The sequence below is a fragment of the Scyliorhinus torazame genome, chromosome 5 (genome assembly GCF_047496885.1).
Source record: "Scyliorhinus torazame isolate Kashiwa2021f chromosome 5, sScyTor2.1, whole genome shotgun sequence".
NCBI lineage: Eukaryota > Metazoa > Chordata > Chondrichthyes > Carcharhiniformes > Scyliorhinidae > Scyliorhinus > Scyliorhinus torazame.
Genome location: NC_092711.1, coordinates 1,238,963 through 1,261,758, shown reverse-complemented (window position 1 = coordinate 1,261,758; position 22,796 = coordinate 1,238,963). Strand labels below are relative to the sequence as shown.

At 54.9% G+C, this 22,796-nt stretch overlaps 1 protein-coding gene across 1 annotated transcript in view; it reads right to left on the bottom strand.

Moving 5' to 3' along the window:
* LOC140422575 (myosin-6-like) overlaps positions 1 to 22,796 on the bottom strand; it is a 232,384-nt gene that overhangs the window by 19,006 nt on the left and 190,582 nt on the right. The window contains 5 exon segments of the mRNA XM_072507581.1: positions 4,050 to 4,174; positions 8,011 to 8,176; positions 9,864 to 10,047; positions 14,339 to 14,535; positions 16,281 to 16,399. Of these exon segments, the coding sequence (XP_072363682.1) occupies positions 4,050 to 4,174; positions 8,011 to 8,176; positions 9,864 to 10,047; positions 14,339 to 14,535; positions 16,281 to 16,399 (791 nt within the window).

Sequence of the window (22,796 nt, the reverse complement as noted above, 5' to 3'; positions counted from 1 at the left end):
CTCTGCACTGTCCCCATCAAGCACTCCCAGGACAGGTACAGCACGGGGTTAGATACAGAGTAAAGCTCCCTCTACACTGTCCCCATCAAACACTCACAGGACAGGTACAGCACAGGGTTAGGTGCAGAGTAAAGCTCCCTCTACACTGTCCCCATCAAACACTCCCAGGACAGGTACAGCACAGGTTAGATACAGAGTAAAGCTCCCTCTACACTGTCCCCATCAAACACTCCCAGGACAGGTACAGCGCGGGGTTAGATACAGAGTAAAGCTCCCTCTACACTGTCCCCATCAAACACTCCCAGGACAGGTACAGCACGGGGTTAGATACAGAGTAAAGCTCCCTCTACACTGTCCCCATCAAACACTCCCAGGACAGGTACAGCACGGTGTTAGATACAGAGTAAAGCTCCCTCTACACTGTCCCCATCAAACACTCCCAGGGCAGGTACAGCACGGGGTTAGATACAGAGTAAAGCTCCCTGTATACTGTCCCCATCAAACACTCCCAGGGCAGGTACAGCACGGGGTTAGATACAGAGTAAAGCTCCGCCTACACTGTCCCCATCAAACACTTCCAGGACAGGTACAGCACGGGGTTAGATACAGAGTAAAGCTCTCTCTACACTGTCCCCATCAAACACTCCCAGGACAGGTACAGCACGGGTTTAGATACAGAGTAAAGCTCCCGCTACACTGTCCCCATCAAACACTCCCAGGACAGGTACAGCACGGGGTTAGATACGGAGTAAAGCTCCCTCGACACTGTCCCCATCAAACACTCCCAGGACAGGTACAGCACGGGGTTAGATACAGAGTAAAGCTCCCTCTACACTGTCCACATCAAACACTCCCAGGACAGGTACAGCACGGGGTTAGATACAGAGTAAAGCTCCCTCTACACTGTCCCCATCAAACACTCCATGGACAGGTACAGCACGGGGTTAGATACAGAGTAAAGCTCCCTCTACACTGTCCCCATCAAACACATCCCAGGACAGGTACAGCACGGGGTTAGATACAGAGTAAAGCTCCCTCTACACTGTCCCCATCAAACACTCCCAGGACAGGTACAGCACGGGGTTAGATACAGAGTAAAGATCCCTCTGCACTGTCCCCATCAAACACTCCCAGGACAGGTCCAGCACGGGGTTAGATACAGAGTAAAGCTCTCTCGACACTGTCCCCACCAAACACTCCCAGGACAGGTACAGCACGGGGTTAGATACAGAGTAAAGCTCCCTCTACACTGTCCCCATCAAACACTCCCAGGACAGGTACAGCGCGGGGATAGATACAGAGTAAAGCTCCCTCTACACCGTCCCCATCAAACACTCCCAGGACAGGTACAGCACGGGGTTAGATACAGAGTAAAGCTCCCTCTACACTGTCCCCATCAAACACTCCCAACACAGGTACAGCATGGGGTTAGATACAGTGTAAAGCTCCCTCTACACTGTCCCCATCAAACACTCCCAGGACAGGTACAGCACGGGGTTAGATACAGAGTAAAGCTCCCTCTACACTGTCCCCATCAAACACTCACAGGACAGGTACAGCACAGGGTTAGGTGCAGAGTAAAGCTCCCTCTACACTGTCCCCATCAAACACTCCCAGGACAGGTACAGCACAGGTTAGATACAGAGTAAAGCTCCCTCTACACTGTCCCCATCAAACACTCCCAGGACAGGTACAGCGCGGGGTTAGATACAGAGTAAAGCTCCCTCTACACTGTCCCCATCAAACACTCCCAGGACAGGTACAGCACGGGGTTAGATACAGAGTAAAGCTCCCTCTACACTGTCCCCATCAAACACTCCCAGGACAGGTACAGCACGGTGTTAGATACAGAGTAAAGCTCCCTCTACACTGTCCCCATCAAACACTCCCAGGGCAGGTACAGCACGGGGTTAGATACAGAGTAAAGCTCCCTGTATACTGTCCCCATCAAACACTCCCAGGGCAGGTACAGCACGGGGTTAGATACAGAGTAAAGCTCCGCCTACACTGTCCCCATCAAACACTTCCAGGACAGGTACAGCACGGGGTTAGATACAGAGTAAAGCTCTCTCTACACTGTCCCCATCAAACACTCCCAGGACAGGTACAGCACGGGTTTAGATACAGAGTAAAGCTCCCGCTACACTGTCCCCATCAAACACTCCCAGGACAGGTACAGCACGGGGTTAGATACGGAGTAAAGCTCCCTCGACACTGTCCCCATCAAACACTCCCAGGACAGGTACAGCACGGGGTTAGATACAGAGTAAAGCTCCCTCTACACTGTCCACATCAAACACTCCCAGGACAGGTACAGCACGGGGTTAGATACAGAGTAAAGCTCCCTCTACACTGTCCCCATCAAACACTCCATGGACAGGTACAGCACGGGGTTAGATACAGAGTAAAGCTCCCTCTACACTGTCCCCATCAAACACATCCCAGGACAGGTACAGCACGGGGTTAGATACAGAGTAAAGCTCCCTCTACACTGTCCCCATCAAACACTCCCAGGACAGGTACAGCACGGGGTTAGATACAGAGTAAAGATCCCTCTGCACTGTCCCCATCAAACACTCCCAGGACAGGTCCAGCACGGGGTTAGATACAGAGTAAAGCTCTCTCGACACTGTCCCCACCAAACACTCCCAGGACAGGTACAGCACGGGGTTAGATACAGAGTAAAGCTCCCTCTACACTGTCCCCATCAAACACTCCCAGGACAGGTACAGCGCGGGGATAGATACAGAGTAAAGCTCCCTCTACACCGTCCCCATCAAACACTCCCAGGACAGGTACAGCACGGGGTTAGATACAGAGTAAAGCTCCCTCTACACTGTCCCCATCAAACACTCCCAACACAGGTACAGCATGGGGTTAGATACAGTGTAAAGCTCCCTCTACACTGTCCCCATCAAACACTCCCAGGACAGGTACAGCACGGGGTTAGATACAGAGTAAAGCTCCCTCTACACTGTCCCCATCAAACACTCCCAGGACAGGTACAGCACAGGGTTAGATACAGAGTAAAGCTCCCTCTACACTGTCCCCATCAAACACTCCCAGGACAGGTACAGCACGGGGTTAGATACAGAGTAAAGCTCCCTCTACACTGTCCCCATCAAACACTCCCAGGACAGGTACAGCACGGGGTTAGATACAGAGTAAAGCTCCCTCTACACTGTCCCCATGAAACACTCCCAGGACAGGTACAGCACGGAGATAGATACAGAGTAAAGCTCCCTCCACACTGTCCCCATCAAACACTCCCAGGACAGGTACAGCACGGGGTTAGATCCAGAGTAAAGCTCCCTCGACACTGTCCCCATCAAACACTCCCAGGACAGGTACAGCACGGGGTTAGATACAGAGTAAAGCTCCCTCTACACTGTCCCCATCAAACACTCCCAGGACAGGTACAGCACGGGGTTAGATACAGAGTACGCTCCCTCTACACTGTCCCCATCAAACACTCCCAGGACAGGTACAGCACGGGGTACGATACAGAGTAAAGCTCCCTCTACACTGTCCCTATCAAACACTCCCAGGACAGGTACAGCACGGGGTTAGATACAGAGTTAAGCTCCCTCTACACTGTCCCCATCAAACACTCCCAGGACAGGTACAGCACGGGGTTAGATACAGAGTAAAGCTCCCTCTACACTGTCCCCATCAAACACTCCCAGGACAGGTACAGCACGGGGTTAGATACAGAGTAAAGCTCCCTCTACACTGTCCCCATCAAACACTCCCAGGACAGGTACAGCACGGAGTTAGATACAGAGTAAAGCTCCCTCCACACTGTCCCCATCAAACACTCCCAGGACAGGTACAGCACGGGGTTAGATCCAGAGTAAAGCTCCCTCGACACTGTCCCCATCAAACACTCCCAGGACAGGTACAGCACGGGGTTAGATACAGAGTAAAGCTGCCTCTACACTTCCTCACAAACACACAGGCTTAAGCCTCAACACTAGGCCCATTTGGAACCAGGTGCCTTTGGGATTCTGAGACTGGGGCGCACGGTGTCCCGGGGGGGACTGACATACCTCGGCCTCTTCCAGGGCCGTCTGTAGATCCTGCTTCTCCTGTTCCAACTGTTTTCTGATCTTTTCCAGCTCGTGTATGCTCTTCCCGCCTTCACCCAATTGTTCCGTCAAATCCGAAATCTCCTCTGTTAGGAACGACAGCAGGTTAGCTCGGTCAGTGACACAGAAGACACAGGATGAGGGTCAGTACTGAGGGAGTGACGCACTGTCGGAGGGTCAGTACTGAGGGAGTGCTGCTCTGTCAGAGGGTCAGTACTGAGGGAGAGCCGCACTGTCAGAGGGTCAGTACTGAGGGAGCGCCGCACTGTCAGAGGGTCAGTACTGAGGGAGTGCTGCACTGTCAGAAGGTCAGTACTGAGGGAGTGCCGCACTGTCAGAGGGTCAGTACTGAGGGAGTGCTGCACTGTCAGAGGGTCAGTACTGAGGGAGTGCCGCACTGTCAGAGGGTCAGTACTGAGGGAGTGCTGCTCTGTCAGAGGGTCAGTACTGAGGGAGTGCCGCACTGTCAGAGGGTCAGTACTGAGGGAGTGCCGCACTGTCAGAGGGTCAGTACTGTGGGAGTGCCGCACTGTCAGAGGGTCAGTACTGAGGGAGTGCCGCACTGTCAGAGGGTCAGTACTGAGGGAGTGCCGCACTGTCAGAGGGTCAGTACTGAGGGAGTGCCGCACTGTCAGAGGGTCAGTACTGAGGGAGTGCTGCACTGTCAGAGGGTCAGTACTGAGGGAGCGCCGCACTGTCAGAGTGTCAGTACTGAGGGAGTGCCGCACTGTCAGAGGGTCAGTACTGAGGGAGTGCCGCTCTGTCAGAGGGTCAGTACTGAGGGAGCACCGCACTGTCAGAGGGTCAGTACTGAGGGAGTGCCGCACTGTCAGAGGGTCAGTATTGAGGGAGTGCCGCACTGTCAGAGGGTCAGTACTGAGGGAGTGCCGCACTGTCAGAGGGTCAGTACTGTGGGAGTGCCGCACTGTCAGAGGGTCAGTACTGAGGGAGTGCTGAACTGTCAGAGGGTCAGTACTGAGGGAGTGCCGCACTGTCAGAGGGTCAGTACTGAGGGAGTGCAGCACTGTCAGAGGGTCAGTACTGAGGGAGTGCCGCACTGTCAGAGGGTCAGTACTGAGGGAGCCCCGCACTGTCAGAGGGTCAGTACTGAGGGAGTGCCGCACTGTCAGAGGGTCAGTACTGAGGGAGTGCCACACTGTCAGAGGGTCAGTACTGAGGGAGTGCTGCACTGTCCGAGGGTCAGTACTGAGGGAGTGCCGCACTGTCAGAGGGTCAGTACTGAGGGAGTGCCGCACTGTCAGAGGGTCAGTACTGAGGGAGTGCCGCACTGTCAGAGGATCAGTACTGAGGGAGTGCCGCACTGTCAGAGGGTCAGTACTGAGGGAGTGTCGCACTGTCAGAGGGTCCGTACTGAGGGAGTGCCGCACTGTCAGAGGGTCAGTACTGAGGGAGTGCCGCACTGTCAGAGGGTCGGTACTGAGGGAGTGCCGCACTGTCAGAGGGTCAGTACTGAGGGAGTGCCGCACTGTCAGAGGGTCAGCACTGAGGGAGCGCCGCACTGTCAGACGGTCAGTACTGAGGGAGTGCCACACTGTCAGAGGGTCAGTACTGAGGGAGTGCCGCACTGTCAGAGGGTCAGTACTGAGGGAGTGCCGCACTGTCAGAGGGTCAGTACTGAGGTAGCGCCGCACTGTCAGAGGGTCAGTACTGAGGGAGTGCCGCACTGTCAGAGGGTCAGTACTGAGGGAGTGCCGCACTGTCTGAGGGTCAGTACTGAGGGAGTACTGCACTGTCAGAGGGTCAGTACTGAGGGAGTGCTGCACTGTCAGAGGGTCAGTACTGAGGGAGTGCCGCACTTTCAGAGGGTCAGTACTGAGGGAGTACCGTACCGCACTGTCAGAGGGTCAGTACTGAGGGAGCGCCGCACTGTCAGAGGGTCAGTACTGAGGGAGCGCCGCACTGTCAGAGGGTCAGTACTGAGGGAGCGCCGCACTGTCAGAGGGTCAGTACTGAGGGAGCGCCGCACTGTCAGAGGGTCAGTACTGAGGGAGCGCCGCACTGTCAGAGGGTCAGTACTGAGGGAGTGCCGCACTGTCAGAGGGTCAGTACTGAGGGAGTGCCGCACTGTCAGAGGGTCAGTACTGAGGGAGCGCCGCACTGTCAGAGGGTCAGTACTGAGGGAGCGCCGCACTGTCAGAGGGTCAGTACTGAGGGAGTGCCGCACTGTCAGAGGGTCAGAACTGAGGGAGTGCCGCACTGTCAGTGGGTCAGTACTGAGGGAGCGCCGCACTGACGGAGGATCAGTACTGAGTGAGCGCCGCACTGTCAGAGGGTCAGGACTGAGGGAGCGCCGCACTGTCAGTGGGTCAGTACTGAGGGAGTGCCGCACTGTCAGAGGGTCAGTACTGAGGGAGTGCTGCACTGTCAGAGGGTCAGTACTGAGGGAGTGCCGCACTGTCAGAGGGTCAGTACTGAGGGAGTGCCGCACTGTCAGAGGGTCAGTACTGAGGGAGCGCCGCACTGTCAGGGGGTCAGTACTGAGGGAGCGCCGCACTGTCAGAGGGTCAGTACTGAGGGAGTGCCGCACTGTCAGGGGGTCAGTACTGAGGGAGTGCCGCACTGTCAGAGGGTCAGTACTTAGAAGCGACCTCCTTGATTTCTAGACGACCTTCTGGGCTTCACAGGATGGGCACAGATCTTGTTCCCTGTTGGGCAGGAAGTCCAACGCACGGGATGGAGAGGAGGGCGCACAATCTCAGGCTAAGCGGTCGGCCATTTTGGACGTGGATGAGGAAGTATTTCCTCACTGAAGATATTGTGAATCTTTACAATTCTCTACACCAGGGAGTTGTGGATGGTCCAGCTTTGAAGGTTTGTAAGTCAGAGATCAATCTTAATTTGGATCGCAAATGAAATCAAGGTTTAAGATGAGGAACTGGATGTGCGACATGAAATGAATCCCAAATTGCCCTTCATTGTCCATCTAGGTGCCGCTGCTACTATTCCCTCAGTTCTTTTGGACCTGTTTTGAGTCACCATTTGGCAATAAGGAAAGTCCAGGGGTCAACTAGAGTCTAATGGCAGACATGCTGATCTGAGGGTCATCTCGAGACTAATGGCAAATAATAGGAAGAACAATCTTTTCTTGTCACAAGTATGACGTTACTGTTCAAAGCCCCTAGTCGCCACGTTCCGGCGCCTGTTCGGGGAGGCTGGTCCGGGAATTGAACCCGCGCTGCTGGCCTTGTTTTGCATTACTGTCTAGCCCACGAAGCTAAACCCAGCCCTAGTTGGGGCGACTGGAAACCCGTGATCTCAGGGTGACCCGAGTGGTTAATGGTTAAAAAGAAAAGTCCGGGAGACAGCTCCAGACTGACGGCCATCTTGGGGTCAGCGAGAGAGCAATGGTAAATGAAAAGAATCTTCGTTTTCAATGAACATAGAACATACAGTGCAGAAGGCGGCCATTCGGCCCATCGACTCGGCACCAAGCAACTTAAGCCCTCACTTCCATCCTACTCTCGTAACCCAATAACCCCACCTAACCTTTTTGGTCACTAAGGGCAATTCCGTATGGCCAATCCACCTAACCTGCACGTCTTTGGACTGTGGGAGGAAACCGGAGCTCCCGGAGGAAACCCACGCAGACACGGGGAGAACGTGCAGACTCCGCACAGACAGTGACCAGTGACCCAGCGGGGAATCGAACCCGGGACCCTGGCGCTGTGAAGCAAATGTGCTAACCACTGTGCTGCCCTATTTGGCTTTGGGCCTTCTCCACAGGCTTCAGGCCTTGTGTCTATACTCAGCAGGCCTCAGGCCTCGAGTTTATTCCTTATGCTTTTGGTCAAACAACAGGCTTCAAGCCCCCGGATCTATTCCAAGGCCTCAGGCCTACTTTACAGGCCTCAGGCCTATCCCTACTGTGCTGCCGATAAAAACGCCACATCCGATGTCCTACCTTGCAGAATCTTGTTCTCCCTCCTCAGGGTCTCGAGGTGGTCCAGGGCTTCCTCGTAAGCATTCTTTAGCTTGAAGAGCTCGGTGCTGAGTGAGCGAGCGTCCTTCTGAGCCGCCTCCAACTCCGTCTGCGACTCCTCGTATTTCTGCTTCCACTCTGCCAGGACCTGCGGCGGGGTGGGGGGGGGGGGGGGGTGGATATAGACAGGTCGGTGCGGGTGGGCACAAGTTGTGGGTTAAAGTTTAACAGGAGCGCGACTGGATTCGTAGAAGTGGGCAGTGTGGCCAACTCTGGGCTCCAGAATGTAGGAAGTCTCGGAGAACTGCAGGTGGAATCTATTAGAATGGAGTGGGTTCCTTTGAGAGTCGAGAGGGGGGGGGCGGGGGGGGGGGGGGGGGGGGCGGGGGGGGCGACGACGCAGGACCCAAATGGGGACAGAACAAAAGTATTCGAGGGTCATCTAGAGACTAATGGTAAATAGAAATATGCTGGGAGTCACTTGGAGACAATTGTTGATTTTAGGGTCACTTAGAGATTAATGGTAAATTGTAAAATCCTAGGGTCGCCTCACAACTAATGATAAAATGCTAATCTGTAGGTCGAATGGTATTTGTTCACGGGATGTGGGCGTCACTGGCTGGGCCAGCATTTATTGGCTATCATTATCATTGGACGTTTAATTCTAGATTTTTAATTGAAGGCGAATTTCACCATCTGCAGTGGTGGGAATTGAACACTGGGGTCCCCGGATCATTACCCTGGGTCTCTGGCATACTAGTCCAGTGACTAAAGCACAACGTCGCCACCTCTTGGGGAGCAGCTAAAGAGCAAAGGTGAATCGCAAAATCCACGGGTCACCTAGAGCGTAATGGCAAACATGTCAATTTGTGGAGAACTAGAGTTCAATGGAGGCATAGACCATTATCTAAATGGGGAGATGCTCAGGAAATCAGAGGCACAAAGGGACTTGGGAGTCCTTGTTCACGATTCTCTTAAGGTTAACGTGCAGGTTTAGTCGACAGTTAGGAAGGCAAATGCAATGTTAGCATTCATGTCGAGAGGGCTAGAATACAAGACCAGGGATGTACTTCTGAGGCTGTATAAGGCTCTGGTCAGACTCCATTTGGAGTATTGTGAGCAGTTTTGGGCCCCGTATCTCAGGAAGGATGTGCTGGCCTTGGAAAGGGTCCAGAGGAGGTTCACACGAACGATCCCCGGAATGAAGAGCTTGTCGTATGAGGAACGGTTGAGGACTCTGGGTCTGTACTCGTTGGGAGTTTAGAAGGATGAGGGGGGATCTTATTGAAACTTACAGGATACGGCGAGGCCTGGATAGAGTGGACGTGGAGAGGATGTTTCCACTTGTAGGAAAAACTAGAAGCAGAGGACACCATCTCAGACTAAAGGGACGATCCTTTACAACAGAGATGAGGAGGGATTTCTTCAGCCAGAGGGTGGTGAATCTGTGGAACTCTTTGCCCCAGAAGGCTGTGGAGGCCAAATCACTGAGTGTCTCTAAGACCGAGATAGATAGGTTCTTGATCAATGAGGGGATCAGGGGTTATGGGGAGAAGGCAGGAGAATGGGGATGAGAAAATATCAGCCATGATTGAATGGCGGAGCAGACTCGATGGGCCGAGTGGCCGGGTTTGTGGACAGTTAGAGTGCAATGGCAACTAGCTGATCCAAGTGGTCATTTTGAGAGGGTTGCTCGTTGGGTTCTAGAGGACGAGGGCTGAAGATTACAGTCAAAAAGGAGGGCTTTTGAAAGCACGGGCGCAAACTATCATGAGGGACCCAATAGTAGGACCCCCCCCCCCCCGCCCCCTCCTGTACTGTAAGGTGCGACTTACCTTGTCAAAGTTACGCTGCTTCTTGTCGAGCACGGCCGCCGCGGCGTTCGACCGCTCCACGTCGATCATCAGGTCCTCGATCTCGTTCTGCAGTCGGTGTTTGGTCTTCTCTAATGAGGAGCACTTGGCGTTGACGGCTTCAACCTGCTCCTCTGCCTCCTGGAGCCTCTGTGCCAACTTCTTCCTGTCCGCAAAGGGGGAGGGGGGGGGGGGAGGTAAACCACCGTGCCACTTACCGCCCAACCCTGACTGGTTGTTGAGCCGCCATTGTGAAACCGCTGCGGACACGCTCGGGTTTGAATGTGTGAGTAAATAACGCTTTGAATCGAAACCCGGTCGGGCTCGCATTTTGCCGCCCGTCCCCCGTCGCCCGTCAGAAGGGGGCGGTGGGTGAGCCGCCATCTTGGACCCGCTGCGGCCCGGCGTGGTGTAGGTGCACCCACCGTGCTGTTGGGGAGGGCGTCCCGGGGTTCCGGCCCAGCCGCAGCGAAGGAACGGCCGGTATATCCCCCCAGTCGGGGTGGTGAGTGACGTGGAGGGGTCATTTCCCCCCCCCCCCCACCCGTGTGTCTGCTGCCCCCCCTCGTCCGGGTTTGGGATCCTGCCCTACGCTTTCAGTTCCCGAGATGTTGGCAAGCGGGTGCGGATTATCTTCAGGCCAGGCGCTAATCCCCCAAACTGCAAAATCTTCTGTTCGTCTTAAACATATCGTAACTCAATATTAAAAAGAACAAAAGATCTGACAGTCTGGAGGAATGTCTGCAGGTAACGTCATCGTAATGTCCGTACAGCACGGTAGCACAGTGGTTGGCACTGTGGCTTCACAGCACCAGGGTCCCAGGTTCGATTCCCCGCTGGGTCACTGTCTGTGCGGAGTCTGCACATCCTCCCCGTGTCTGCGTGGGTTTCCTCCGGGTGCTCCGGTTTCCTCCCACAGTCCAAAGACGTGCAGGTTAGGTAGATTGGCCGTGATAAATTGCCCTTAGTATCCAAAAAAGGTTAGGAGGGGTCTTGGGGTTACGGGGATAGGGGGGAAGTGAGGGCTTAAGTGGGTCGGTGCAGACTCGATGGGCCGAATGGACTCCTTCTGCACTGTATCTCTGTTACACAGGAACAGGAGGAGGCCCATTCAGCCCCCCCTCCTCGAGTCTGTTACACAGGAACAGGAGGAGGCCCATTCAGCCCCCCCTCCTCGAGTCTGTTACACAGGAACAGGAGGAGACCCATTCAGCCCCTCCTCCTCGAGTCTGCTACACAGGAACAGGAGGAGGCCCATTCAGCCCCCCCTCCTCGAGTCTGTTACACAGGAACAGGAGGAGGCCCATTCAGCCCCCCCTCCTCGAGTCTGTTACACAGGAACAGGAGGAGACCCATTCAGCCCCTCCTCCTCGAGTCTGCTACACAGGAACAGGAGGAGGCCCATTCAGCCCCCCCTCCTCGAGTCTGTTACACAGGAACAGGAGGAGGCCCATTCAGCCCCCTCCTCGAGTCTGTTACACAGGAACAGGATGGGGCCCATTCTGTGCCCCGTCCTCTAGTCTGTTACACAGGAACAGGAGGAGGACCATTCAGCCCCTCCTCCTCGAGTCTGTTACACAGGAACAGGAGGAGGCCCATTCAGCCCCTTCTCCTCGAGCCTGTACACAGGAACAGGAGGAAGCCCATTCAGCCCCTTCTCCTCGAGCCTGTACACAGGAACAGGAGGAGGCCCATTCAGCCCCTCAAGTCTGTTACACAGGAACAGGAGGAGGCCCATTCAGCCCCTCAAGTCTGTTACACAGGAACAGGAGGAGGCCCATTCAGCCCCCTCCTCGAGTCTGTTACACAGGAACAGGATGGGGCCCATTCTGTGCCCCGTCCTCTAGTCTGTTACACAGGAACAGGAGGAGGACCATTCAGCCCCTCCTCCTCGAGTCTGTTACACAGGAACAGGAGGAGGCCCATTCAGCCCCTTCTCCTCGAGCCTGTACACAGGAACAGGAGGAAGCCCATTCAGCCCCTTCTCCTCGAGCCTGTACACAGGAACAGGAGGAGGCCCATTCAGCCCCTCAAGTCTGTTACACAGGAACAGGAGGAGGCCCATTCAGCCCCTCGAGCCTGTACACAGGAACAGGAGGAGGCCCATTCAGCCCCCCCTCCTCGAGTCTGTTACACAGGAACAGGAGGAGGCTCATTCAGCCCCTCGAGCCTGTACACAGGAACAGGAGGAGGCCCATTCAGCCCCCTCAGCACAGGGCTAAATCACTGGCTTTGAAAGCAGACCAAGGCAGGCCAACAGCAGGTTCGATTCCTGTAACAGCCTCCCCGAACAGGTGCTGGAATGTGGCGACTAGGGGCTTTTCACAGTAACTTCATTTGAAGCCTACTTGTGACAATAAGCAATTTTCATTTCATTTCCTCGAGTCTGTTACAGAGGAACAGGAGGAGGCCCATTCAGCTCCTCGAGTCTGTTACACAGGAACAGGAGGTGGCCCATTCAGCTCCTCGAGCCTGTTACACAGGAACAGGAGGAGGCCCATTCAGCCCCCTCCTCGAGTCTGTTACACAGGAACAGGAGGGGGCCCATTCAGCCCCCCCTCCTCGGGTCTGTTACACAGGAACAGGAGGAGGCCCATTCAGCCCCCTCATCGAGTCTGTTACACAGGTACAGGAGGAGGCCCATTCAGCTCCCCCTCCTCGAGCCTGTTACACAGGAACAGGAGGAGGCCCATTCAGCTCCCCCTCCTCGAGCCTGTTACACAGGAACAGGAGGAGGCCCATTCAGCTCCCCCTCCTCGAGTCTGTTACACAGGAACAGGAGGAGGCCCATTCAGCCCCCTCATCGAGTCTGTTACACAGGTACAGGAGGCCCATTCAGCTCCTCGAGTCTGTTACACAGGAACAGGAGGGGTCCCATTCAGCCCCTCGAGTCTGTTACACAGGAACAGGAGGAGGCCCATTCAGCCCCTCCTCCTCGAGTCTGTTCCACAGGTACAGGAGGAGGCCCATTCAGCTCCTCGAGTCTGTTACACAGGAACAGGAGGAGGGCCCATTCAGCCCCTCGAGTCTGTTACACAGGAACTGGAGGAGGCCCATTCAGCCCCCCCCTCCTCGAGTCTGTTACACAGGAACAGGAGGAGGCCCATTCAGCCCCCTCATCGAGTCTGTTACACAGGTACAGGAGGCCCATTCAGCTCCTCGAGTCTGTTACACAGGAACAGGAGGGGTCCCATTCAGCCCCTCGAGTCTGTTACACAGGAACAGGAGGAGGCCCATTCAGCCCCTCCTCCTCGAGTCTGTTACACAGGTACAAGAGGAGGCCCATTCAGCTCCTCGAGTCTGTTACACAGGAACAGGAGGGGTCCCATTCAGCCTCCTCCTCGAGTCTGTTACACAGGAACAGGAGGAGGCCCATTCAGGCCCCCTCCTCCTCGAGCCTGTTACACAGGAACAGGAGGAGGCCCATCCAATCCATAGATAATGCCATGAATGCTGTATCCTCACCCTCTGAGTTTCAATAACATTAATAATAATAATCGCTTATTGTCACAAGTAGGCTTCGAATGAAGTTACCGTGAAAAGCCCCTGGTCACCACAATCCGGCACCTGTTCGGGGAGGCCGGTACGGGAATTGAACCCGCGCTGCTGGTCTTGTTTTGCATTACAAGCCAGCTATTTAGCCCACTGTGCTAAACCAGCCCCTACCATCGCTGAATCCCCCACATCCTGGGGGTTACCATCGATCTGAAACTGAACTGGACCCAGCCATATAAACACTGCGGCTCCCAGAGCAGGTCAGAGGCCGGGAATCCTGCGGAGAGCAACTCACCCTAACTCGCCGAGGAACCTTGGACAGCACCTCCCAAACCCACGGCCGTTACCGTCTAGAAGGACGAGGGGGGGCAGCGGACGCCCCCCCCCCACCACCGGGAGGTTCCCCTCCGAGCCACTCCCCCTCCCGACTGGGGAATATATCGGCCGCTCCTTCGCTGCGGCTGGGTCAGAGTCCCGGGAACTCCCTCCCTAACAGCACACTGGGTGTACCTACACCATCGCGGGGTCAAAATGGCGACTCGCCCACCACCTCCTCCGGGGGAAAATTCGCGACGGGCCTCGGCTAACGCCGGCCGCATCCCGCCAGAGGATAAATTGTAAAGGGGGCCTTTGATCCGAGAATGATGATACTTTTTCCACTCAGGCAATGGGGGGGGTGGGGGGGGTGGGGGGGGGGGGTGGGGGTGGGGGTGGGTGTGGGGGCCCACCCAAAGTGCTGGGCCCGGGGAGCCCACCCCCACCCCCACCTCGCGAACGGCCGGGCCTTCCTCCGGCCTACTCGGCGCTAGGCCACGAATGAAGCCTGGGCCTCGCCTCCGTCCCCTCGCCAGTCCGCTTATCGACGTGGCCTCCACGGGCCAACCCAGCACCAGTCCTCTGGATGGGGCCTCACTACCCCCACCACCGCCCCCCCCACCCCCGCCCCCGCCCCGGGTACATACTTGGCGTCCTCCAACTCCTCTGTCCGTTGAATGGCGTCGGTCTCGTATTTGGTCCTCCAGGTCGCCACCTCGGAGTTGGCCTTGGAGAGGGCCCTCTGCAACTCGCCCTTGGCCTCTTGCTCCTCCTCGTACTGCTCGCGCAGGAGGTCCGAGTCGTGGCGGGCGGACTGCAAGGCGTGGGCCAACGCATTCTTGGCCTGGGTAAGGAGAGAGGGGAGGGAGAGAGAGAGGGAGGGAGTGAGAGTGAGGGGGAGTGAGGGAGAGGGGGAGTGAGAGAGAGAGAGTGAGGGGAAGTGAGAGAGAGAGGGGGGCAGTGAGAAAGAGACGGGGGAGAGTGAGAGAAAGAGGGAGTAAGAGAGAGGGGGAGTGGGAGAGAGGGAGTGAGAGAGAGAGAGGGGAAGAGAGAGAGAGAGGGAGAGAGAGAGGGAGAGACAGAAGGGGGAGTGTGAGAGAGAGAGGGGGAGTGAGAGAGAGGCAGTGAGAGAGAGGGAGTGAGAGAGAGGGGGAGTGAGAGAGAGAGAGGGAATGAGAGAGAGGGGGAGTGAGAGGGAGGGGGAGTGAGAGAGAGGGGGAGTGAGAGAGAGGGGGAGTGAGAGAGAGAGAGAGAGGGAGTGAGAGAGAGGGGGAGTGAGAGAGAGGGGGAATGAGCGAGAGAGGGAGAGAGAGAGAGAGCGAGAGTGAGAGAGAGAAAGAGGAAGAGAGAGAGGGTGAGAGAGAAAGAGGGGGAGTGAGAGAGAGAACGAGAGAGAGAGAGGGGAAGAGAGAGAGGGAGTGAGAGAGAGGGAGAGATGGAGGGAGTGAGAGAGAGGGAGAGTCAGTGAGGGAGAGGGAGAGTGAGAGAGAGAGAGGGGGGTGCGGGAGAGAGGGGGAGAGAGAGAGAGGGGAGAGTGAGAGAGGGAGGGAGAGAGAGGAGGAGTGAGAGAGAGGGGGGAAGTGAGAGTGAGAGAGAGGGGCAGCGAGGAAGAGACAGGGGGAGAGTGAGAGAAAGAGGGAGTAAGAGAGAGGGGGGGAGTGGGAGAGTGAGGGTGAGAGAGAGGGAGAGTGAGAGAGGGGAGTGGGAGAGAGGAAGTGAGAGAGAGGGAAAGAAAGAGGCAAAACGAGAGGCACAAGAGTAGATGGAGAGGAAAGAGAGAGGGAGAGTGGGAATAAAGTGAGTGAGAGAGAAGGAGAATGAGAGGAGGTACAGAGAGAGGGAGAGAGAGAGAGAGGGAGTGAGAGAGATGGTTAAGAAGGCTGATGAGAATCCAGTCTTGGTGTATCCATGGATTGAAGTCGTCTGTCTTTGGTATGACAGGGATCTCGGGCTTGGGGGGGCGGGGGGGGGGGTCACAAACAGGACCTCGCGCCCAGCCAGAGTTCCTCATCCAAGTCTGCATCCCATTCGGCCCCTCTTTCTCGAGCCTGTTACACGGGAACAGGAGGAGGCCCATTCAGCCCCTCGAGTCTGTTACACAGGAACAGGAGGAGGCCCATTCAGCCCCCTCTCCTCGAGTCTGTTACACAGGAACAGGAGGAGGCCCATTCAGCCCCCCCTCCTCGAGTCTGTTACACAGGAACAGGAGGAGGCCCATTCAGCCCCCCCTCCTCGAGTCTGTTACACAGGAACAGGAGGAGGCCCATTCAGCCCCCTCTCCTCGAGTCTGTTACACAGGAACAGGAGGAGGCCCATTCAGCCCCCCCTCCTCGAGCCTGTTACACAGGAACAGGAGGAGGCCCATTCAGCCCCCCCTCCTCGAGTCTGTTACACAGGAACAGGAGGAGGCCCATTCAGCCCCCTCCTCGAGCCTGTGACACAGGAACAGGAGGAGGACCATTCAGCCCCTCGAGCCTGTTACACAGGAACAGGAGGAGGCCCATTCAGCCCCTCGAGCCTGTTACACAGGAACAGGAGGAGGCCCATTCAGCCCCAGCTGAAGCCTGACCCCTCACAGATCTCGCTTACCTTCAATTCTTCCTCAAGCTGCCTTTTCAGGTCTTCGATTAGCTGCGTGTAGGAGAGTTTTCCTCGGGTCAGTTGTGAAACCAGGGCCTCCTTCTCCTCCAACTGCCTGACCAGTTCTCCTGGGAAAGGAGGAGAGCAGACGGAGTGAAGAGGGACAGGCCAAGGGGCAAGAGGGCTCGCCGCGAGCGAGGAGGATCGAACCTCGGAAGCTTCAGATCAGCGGATGGTTCCCCACCCTTCCTCCCCCCTCCCCGCCCATTCTCCCCTTTCCCGACAACCATCCAGTCTCACAAACCCTCGCTCGCAAACTCTCACCCTCGCTCGCAAACTCTCACACTCGCTCGCAAACTCTCACACTCGCTCGCAAACTCTCACACTAACCCACAAACTCTCACACTCGCTCGCAAACTCTCACCCTCGCTCGCAAACTCTCACCCTCGCTCGCAAACTCTCACCCTCGCTCGCAAACTCTCACACTCGCTCGCAAACTCTCACCCTCGCTCGCAAACTCTCACACTCGCTCGCAAACTCTCACCCTCGCTCGCAAACTCTCACCCTCGCTCGCAAACTCTCACATTCGCTCGCAAACTCTCACCCTCGCTCGCAAACTCTCACCCTCGCTCGCAAACTCTCACCCTCGCTCGCAAACTCTCACACTCGCTCGCAAACTCTCACACTCGCTCGCAAACTCTCACCCTCGCTCGCAAACTCTCACACTCGCTCGCAAACTCTCACACTCGCTCGCAAACTCTCACACTCGCTCGCAAACTCTCACACTCGCTCACAAACTGTCATACTCACTCAAACACTCTCCCACTAACCCACAAACTCTCACACTCGCTCGCAAACTCTCACACTCGCTCGCAAACTCTCACACTAACCCACAAACTCTCACACTCGCTCGCAAACTCTCACCCTCGCTCGCAAACTCTCACCCTCGCTCGCAAACTCTCACCCTCGCTCGCAAACTCTCACACTCGCTCGCAAACTCTCACACTCGCTCGCAAACTCTCACCCTCGCTCGCAAACTCTCACCCTCGCTCGCAAACTCTCACCCTCGCTCGCAAACTCTCACCCTCGCTCGCAAACTCTCATCCTCGCTCGCAAACTCTCACCCTCGCTCGCAAACTCTCACACTCGCTCGCAAACTCTCACCCTCGCTCGCAAACTCTCACACTCGCTCGCAAACTCTCACACTCGCTCGCAAACTCTCACCCTCGCTCGCAAACTCTCACCCTCGCTCGCAAACTCTCACACTCGCTCGCAAACTCTCACCCTCGCTCGCAAACTCTCACACTCGCTCGCAAACTCTCACACTCGCTCGCAAACTCTCACCCTCGCTCGCAAACTCTCACCCTCGCTCGCAAACTCTCACCCTCGCTCGCAAACTCTCACCCTCGCTCGCAAACTCTCACACTCGCTCGCAAACTCTCACACTCGCTCGCAAACTCTCACCCTCGCTCGCAAACTCTCACACTCGCTCCAAACTCTCACCCTCGCTCGCAAACTCTCACACTCGCTCGCAAACACGCACACGCGCTCGCAAACTCTCACCCTCGCTCGCAAACTCTCACACTCGCTCCAAACTCGCACACTCGCTCGCAAACTCTCACACTCGCTCGCAAACTCTCACACTCGCTCGCAAACTCTCACACTAACCCACAAACTCTCACCCTCGCTCGCAAACTCTCACACTCGCTCGCAAACTCTCACACTCGCTCGCAAACTCTCACACTCGCTCACAAACTCTCACACTCGCTCGCAAACTCTCACACTCGCTCGCAAACTCTCACACTCGCTCGCAAACTCTCACCCTCGCTCGCAAACTCTCACACTCGCTCGCAAACTCTCACCCTCGCTCGCAAACTCTCACACTCGCTCGCAAACTCTCACACTCGCTCGCAAACTCTCACACTCGCTCGCAAACTCTCACACTCGCTCACAAACTCTCACGCTCACCGACAAACTGTCACACTCACTCAAACACTCTCCCACTAACCCACAAACTCTCACACTCGCTCGCAAACTCTCACACTCGCTCGCAAACTCTCACACTCACTGACAAACTCTCACACTCGCTCGCAAAATCTCACGCTCACTGACAAACTGTCACACTCACTCAAACACTCTCCCACTAACCCACAAACTCTCACACTCACTCAGAAACTCTCACACTCGCTCACAAACTCGCACACTCGCTCACAAACTCTCACACTCACTCAGAAACTCTCACACTAACCCACAAACTCTCACACTCGCTCGCAAACTCTGACACTCACTCAGAAACTCTCACACTCACTGACAAACTCTCACACTCGCTCACAAACTCTCACACTCACTCAAACACTCTCACACTAACCCATAAACTCTCACACTCGCTCGCAAACTCTGACACTCGCTCGCAAACTCTCACACTAACCCACAAACTCTCACACTCGCTCGCAAACTCTCACCCTCGCTCGCAAACTCTCACCCTCGCTCGCAAACTCTCACACTCGCTCGCAAACTCTCACACTCGCTCGCAAACTCTCACCCTCGCTCGCAAACTCTCACCCTCGCTCGCAAACTCTCACCCTCGCTCGCAAACTCTCACCCTCGCTCGCAAACTCTCACCCTCGCTCGCAAACTCTCACCCTCGCTCGCAAACTCTCACCCTCGCTCGCAAACTCTCACCCTCGCTCGCAAACTCTCACACTCGCTCGCAAACTCTCACACTCGCTCGCAAACTCTCACCCTCGCTCGCAAACTCTCACCCTCGCTCGCAAACTCTCACCCTCGCTCGCAAACTCTCACCCTCGCTCGCAAACTCTCACACTCGCTCGCAAACTCTCACACTCGCTCGCAAACTCTCACCCTCGCTCGCAAACTCTCACACTCGCTCGCAAACTCTCACCCTCGCTCGCAAACTCTCACCCTCGCTCGCAAACTCTCACCCTCGCTCGCAAACTCTCACCCTCGCTCGCAAACTCTCACCCTCGCTCGCAAACTCTCACCCTCGCTCGCAAACTCTCACCCTCGCTCGCAAACTCTCACACTCGCTCGCAAACTCTCACACTCGCTCGCAAACTCTCACACTCGCTCGCAAACTCTCACCCTCGCTCGCAAACTCTCACCCTCGCTCGCAAACTCTCACCCTCGCTCGCAAACTCTCACACTCGCTCCAAACTCTCACCCTCGCTCGCAAACTCTCACACTCGCTCGCAAACACGCACACGCGCTCGCAAACTCTCACCCTCGCTCGCAAACTCTCACACTCGCTCCAAACTCGCACACTCGCTCGCAAACTCTCACACTCGCTCGCAAACTCTCACACTCGCTCGCAAACTCTCACACTAACCCACAAACTCTCACACTCGCTCGCAAACTCTCACACTCGCTCGCAAACTCTCACCCTCGCTCGCAAACTCTCACACTCGCTCGCAAACTCTCACACTCGCTCGCAAACTCTCACACTCGCTCGCAAACTCTCACACTCGCTCGCAAACTCTCACACTCGCTCGCAAACTCTCACACTCGCTCGCAAACTCTCACACTCGCTCGCAAACTCTCACACTCGCTCGCAAACTCTCACACTCGCTCGCAAACTCTCACCCTCGCTCGCAAACTCTCACACTCGCTCGCAAACTCTCACACTCGCTCGCAAACTCTCACCCTCGCTCGCAAACTCTCACACTCGCTCGCAAACTCTCACACTCGCTCGCAAACTCTCACACTCGCTCACAAACTCTCACGCTCACCGACAAACTGTCACACTCACTCAAACACTCTCCCACTAACCCACAAACTCTCACACTCGCTCGCAAACTCTCACACTCGCTCGCAAACTCTCACACTCACTGACAAACTCTCACACTCGCTCGCAAAATCTCACGCTCACTGACAAACTGTCACACTCACTCAAACACTCTCCCACTAACCCACAAACTCTCACACTCACTCAGAAACTCTCACACTCGCTCACAAACTCGCACACTCGCTCACAAACTCTCACACTCACTCAGAAACTCTCACACTAACCCACAAACTCTCACACTCGCTCGCAAACTCTGACACTCACTCAGAAACTCTCACACTCACTGACAAACTCTCACACTCGCTCACAAACTCTCACACTCACTCAAACACTCTCACACTAACCCATAAACTCTCACACTCGCTCACAAACTCTCACACTCACTCAAACACTCTCACACTAACCCATAAACTCTCACACTCGCTCACAAACTCTCACACTAACCCACAAGCTCGCACACTCACTCACAAACTCTCACACTCGCTCGCAAACTCTCACACTCACTCAGAAACTCTCACACTAACCCACAAACTCTCACACTCGCTCACAAACTCTGACACTCACTCAGAAACTCTCACACTCACTGACAAACTCTCACACTCGCTCACAAACTCTCACACTCACTCAAACACTCTCACACTAACCCATAAACTCTCACCCTCGCTCACAAACTCTCACACTCACTCAAACACTCTCACACTAACCCATAAACTCTCACACTCGCTCACAAACTCTCACACTCACTCAAACACTCTCACACTAACCCATAAACTCTCACACTCGCTCACAAACTCTCACACTAACCCACAAGCTCGCACACTCACTCACAAACTCTCACACTCGCTCGCAAACTCTCACACTCACTCAGAAACTCTCACACTCACTCAGAAACTCTCACACTCACTGACAAACTCTCACACTCGCTCGCAAACTCTGACACTCACTCAAACACTCTCACACTAACCCATAAACTCTCACACTCGCTCACAAACTCTCACACTAACCCACAAACTCTCACACTCGCTCACAAACTCTCACACTCACTCAGAAATTCTCACACTCACTGACAAACTCTCACACTCGCTCACAAACTCTCACACTCACTCAAACACTCTCACACTAACCCATAAACTCTCACACTCGCTCACAAACTCTCACACTCGCTCACAAACTCTCACACTCGCTCACAAACTCTCACACTCACTCAAACACTCTCACACTAACCCATAAACTCTCACACTCGCTCACAAACTCTCACACTCACTGACAAACTCTCACACTCGCTCACAAACTCTCACACTCACTCAAACACTCTCACACTAACCCATAAACTCTCACACTCACTCACAAACTCTCACACTCGCTCACAAACTCTCACACTCGCTCACAAACTCTCACACTCACTCAAACACTCTCACACTAACCCATAAACTCTCACACTCGCTCACAAACTCTCACACTCGCTCACAAACTCTCACACTCACTCAAACACTCTCACACTAACCCATAAACTCTCACACTCGCTCACAAACTCTCACACTCACTCAAACACTCTCACACTAACCCATAAACTCTCACACTCGCTCACAAACTCTGACACTCACTCAGAAACTCTCACACTCACTGACAAACTCTCACACTTGCTCACAAACTCTCACACTCACTCAAACACTCTCACACTAACCCATAAACTCTCACCCTCGCTCCCAAACTCTCACACTCACTCACAAACTCTCACCCTCGCTCACAAACTCTCACACTCACTGACAAACTCTCACACTCGCTCACAAACTCTCACACTCACTCAAACACTCTCACACTAACCCATAAACTCTCACACTCGCTCACAAACTCTGACACTCACTTAAACACTCTCACACTAACCCATAAACTCTCACACTCGCTCACAAACTCTACACTAACCCACAAACTCTCACACTCGCTCGCAAACTCTCACACTCGCTCGCAAACTCTCACGCTCACTCAAACACTCTCACACTAACCCACAAACTCTCACACTCGCTCACAAACTCTGACACTCACTCAGAAACTCTCACACTCACTGACAAACTCTCACACTCGCTCACAAACTCTCACACTCACTCAAACACTCTCACACTAACCCATAAACTCTCACACTCGCTCACAAACTCTGACACTCACTCAGAAACTCTCACACTAACCCATAAACTCTCACACTCGCTCACAAACTCTCACACTCACTCAAACACTCTCACACTAACCCATAAACTCTCACACTCGCTCACAAACTCTCACACTCACTCACAAACTCTCACACTCGCTCGCAAACTCGCACACTCGCTCACAAACTCTGACACTCACTCAGAAACTCTCACACTCACTGACAAACTCTCACACTCGCTCACAAACTCTGACACTCACTCAAACACTCTCACACTAACCCATAAACTCTCACACTCGCTCACAAACTCTCACACTAACCCACAAACTCTCACACTCGCTCGCAAACTCTCACACTCGCTCGCAAACTCTCACGCTCACTCAAACACTCTCACACTAACCCACAAACTCGCACACTCATTCACAAACTCTCACACTCACTCACAAACTCTCACACTCGCTCACAAACTCTCACATTCGCTCACAAACTCTCACACTCACTCAAACACTCTCACACTAACCCATAAACTCTCACACTCGCTCACAAACTCTCACACTAACCCACAAACTCTCACACTCGC